Source organism: Crocuta crocuta, unplaced genomic scaffold (genome assembly GCF_008692635.1).
Source record: "Crocuta crocuta isolate KB4526 unplaced genomic scaffold, BGI_CrCroc_1.0 scaffold561, whole genome shotgun sequence".
Lineage (NCBI taxonomy): Eukaryota > Metazoa > Chordata > Mammalia > Carnivora > Hyaenidae > Crocuta > Crocuta crocuta.
Window position 1 is genome coordinate 1,436,657 of NW_027530529.1, and position 3,348 is coordinate 1,440,004.

The window sequence follows — 3,348 nt, forward strand, 5'->3', positions numbered from 1 at the left end:
GCTATATTTTCTCCATCTAAGCCTGGCTTGAGATAAACTTTTATCTCCTCACAGGAGGCTAAATAAATTGTAACACTCTTTCTATTGTTAAGAATATCTATTTTAGGGGTGACTGGGGGGCTCGGTCGGCTCAGGTCATGATCTTATGGTTGGTTTGTGAGTTTGAGCCTCGCATGGGGCTCTCTGCTGTCAGCACAGAGGCTGCTTCAGATCCTCTGTCTCCCCTCTCCCCCCACTTGCATGCTCTTAAAAATAAACATTAAAAAAAAAGTGCTATTATCTGGGTCATCCAAAAACCATTTGGTAATACACCATTCTCTTTTCTATATTTTCACTATGGGGCTAACATTCCCATGATGCCATTCAGAGCTGTCCATGAAATCAATTTGCCTCTTTCCCTTGGCAGATGGTAAACAAGAGGTGCTCAGTAACTTTGCAGAATGATTGACAGGGTCCAAGGAGTCAGGGGAGAGTGAAGAAGTTCCAGGCAATGCAAAGAGATCATGGTGCATAAAAGTAACAACACTGCGTGAGTTAAAGGTCCTGGGGAAAACAAAATGGGCCACTTGGACCTCATTCTTAATCCTTTCCCCATCCAAACACTTTCCCTCAACATTCATGTGCTTGTATCTTTAGTTAGGTTGTTCTCATTACTTGAAAGGTTTTTCGTGCATCTGTTTGATGAACTCCCACTCATTCTTCAAAGCCTAGCTCTACTGTCATATTCCCTGAGCCCTCCCTGGTACTGCTCCACTCCAAGTGGAATCGATCATCATCTTCCACTTTCACTGCAACACTTTGCTCAACCTCTAGCATAGGAGAATAGTTTCCATGATATTTAGTAACTTCAGATGTCTATTTTCCTGGATACACTGTGAGTTACCAGAAAGCAAGGAAGATTCCTATTCATTGCCTTATCTCCTGCTTGAGGGCCTCTGTGCCAAACTCTACGTCAACAAAGAAAAATGCCTGCCTCTGAGGAGCACACATAATTAAGGGGAGAGATCTAAAAACACAGTCACATAGCAATGTCACAAGAGCTGTACAGAGGCATAATGAGATGATGTGGGAAGACAATCACTATCAGAAGGAAATCGGGAAGTGGCACGAGGTAGGTGACATCTTAGGCAGGCCTTTCCAAATTAAGATCAGAAGGCTGCCTGGGGGTGGAATCTATGGAATCAGAACTAAGAATCAGAACTAAACAGGTCTAGGAAGGGAATGGCTAAATAAGAGGAACGTCTGGTCAGGTCTGGTCAATCTTTTCCCTCCCTGCTGTGGGAGAATCCCTGCTTAGATCATTCCAAGTTCCCTTTTTACCACACCCAAAGCCGCTCACAGTCTTCCTTCCCAATTACATCAACCATTTATGTCAGAAGGTACCTATCATTTGAAGAAGGAACTCCTCATAAAATATGAGTCAGTAATATGTGAAAACGCATTCAAATTGGTAGCAAAGAAATAAAGAGGGAACTACTTTTTTACCTGTCAAATTGTGAAGTATTTTCAAAAATTATACTATCTGTATCAGAGAAGAATCAGTGAAACTAAAACTTTATCCTTTCTGAGAGACAGCTTGATATAATGTATCAAAAACTTATAAATAACTGCACTCTTTGAATTAGAAATCCCATTTATAGGAATTATCCTAAGAATATAAGTCTTTGCTACAAAGATTACCACAACATTATATCAAAAATAGCAGAAAATAGTAAACTACCAAAATGCTGAACAACAGAAGAGTCCAATAAATTTGGTGCTGCATTAAGTATAGCAGTTACCATTGATAAAGTGCTCACCATGTGCCTGGCATTATCATATTTAATACCACAGCAATCTATAAGGCAGTTACATCAGTGAATGTTGACTGAGGCTTTTCCAGTCGCTCCCAAAAGTGGTAAACAGAACCCACAGCTAAGAATAGAGAGGAAGTTTCCCTCAAGGTAAAGAGAGCAGTCCATAACTGGGGCTGGGCTAATTCAAGAATTTAGTAAGAAGCTATAGTATGAAACCTGCTAATAAAACCGTCACTGGTGCCTTTGCACTGCCTCTCTCCCTTCACACCACACAAAGGAAGAGTAGAGAGGAGGAGGAGGAGAACATGGAACCCATGCCCTGGTAGGTAGTACTGTGTTTTGGGGTGGCACTCTCCCTACAGAGGGTTCTTCTAAGAGAATCCATGACACAGATTAGACGTGCCAAAACAAAAAGGCTTGGGGCAAGAGTTTTTAAAAATTATAAAGCCTAGTGATTATCTGCTCAGGCAATTAACTGGCCGATCTGCCCTGCACCATTTTCTGGGGGAGCTGGAGTGAGAAGGGGCACCAATGTGGTTTCTCCATTGTGTGGCACGGATGTGAGTCCCCTGGGTCAAGCAGTCCCATGGAAATTGCTGGCCTTGAACTCTCTTGTCAAATCCCCACCCAAGAGGGCTGTCAAACTAGCAAGTGGGGCCCAGGTGTGGGTACAAGAAAGGGAGGGACTGGCCTGACAGAGGCTGAAAGGACTTAACCCCAGTTTCCTCTCCAGGACCACAAAGTGGGAAAACCTACCCTCTCAAGAACTCACAAGTGCAGGGAGCACACACAGGCAGTGTTGGTCAGGTAACAGTAAATGCCATCAAGGATGACCCAACAAAAGCCATTTAAGGGGAGCCTGGGTGGCTCAGGTGGTTAAGCATCCAACTCCTGATTTCGGCTCAGGTCATGATCTCATGGTACATGGGTTCAAGCCCAGCGTTGGGCTGAAAGTGCATAACCTGCTTGGGATCCTCTCTCTGACCCTCCCCTGCTTTCTCTTGCGTGTGCTCTCTCTCAAAATAAGTAAACTTAAAAAAAAAAAAAGAGAGAGACACTTGTCCCTGTCCCTCTCCTTCTTGCCCATCCCTACACACCAGAACTGGAGCCTAGAAGAGGCAGAGCAGAAGTATCCCAGACAGACAATCTGTCTCCCATCCCTATACTCTCTAAAGTGAGGAACAGAGGGGTATAAAGATAAACAACATCTACCTTCTTCCACTTCATATCTTCAGAACCACAGTCTGGCCAATGAGAGGAGTAGGAAAAGCGTTCAATTAGATATAGTGAAAGTTTAAAATGGTGGACTTTCAATAATCCAGAGTGACCAGAAGGCTGTGGCCTCTGCCAAAGGTATCAAGTGATCTGTCTCTTAGAGGAGATGATCTTGACAAAGCACAGTTGGGAGTTCTGACTGGACAAAGATAAAAGCATTCATGTTTACACCCCTCTGAGTTAAAATTATTCAGTTAACTGGTTAAAGTTACCATTACCTCCACATCACAAATTAGGGAATCAAAGCTCTGAAATAAAGAAATTTGCTCAAGACTGC

General features: G+C 43.2%; 1 protein-coding gene across 1 annotated transcript in view; it reads right to left on the reverse strand.

Moving 5' to 3' along the window:
- The window catches only part of GAB2 (GRB2 associated binding protein 2), a 167,081-nt gene extending 164,043 nt beyond the window's left edge, over positions 1-3,038 (reverse strand). Inside the window, exon 1 of the mRNA XM_077767554.1 lies at positions 3,009-3,038. Within this exon, the coding sequence (XP_077623680.1) occupies positions 3,009-3,023 (15 nt within the window). The 5' untranslated portion in view covers positions 3,024-3,038. The remainder of the gene's footprint in view (positions 1-3,008) is intronic.
- Between the last annotated feature and the right edge of the window lie 310 nt (positions 3,039-3,348).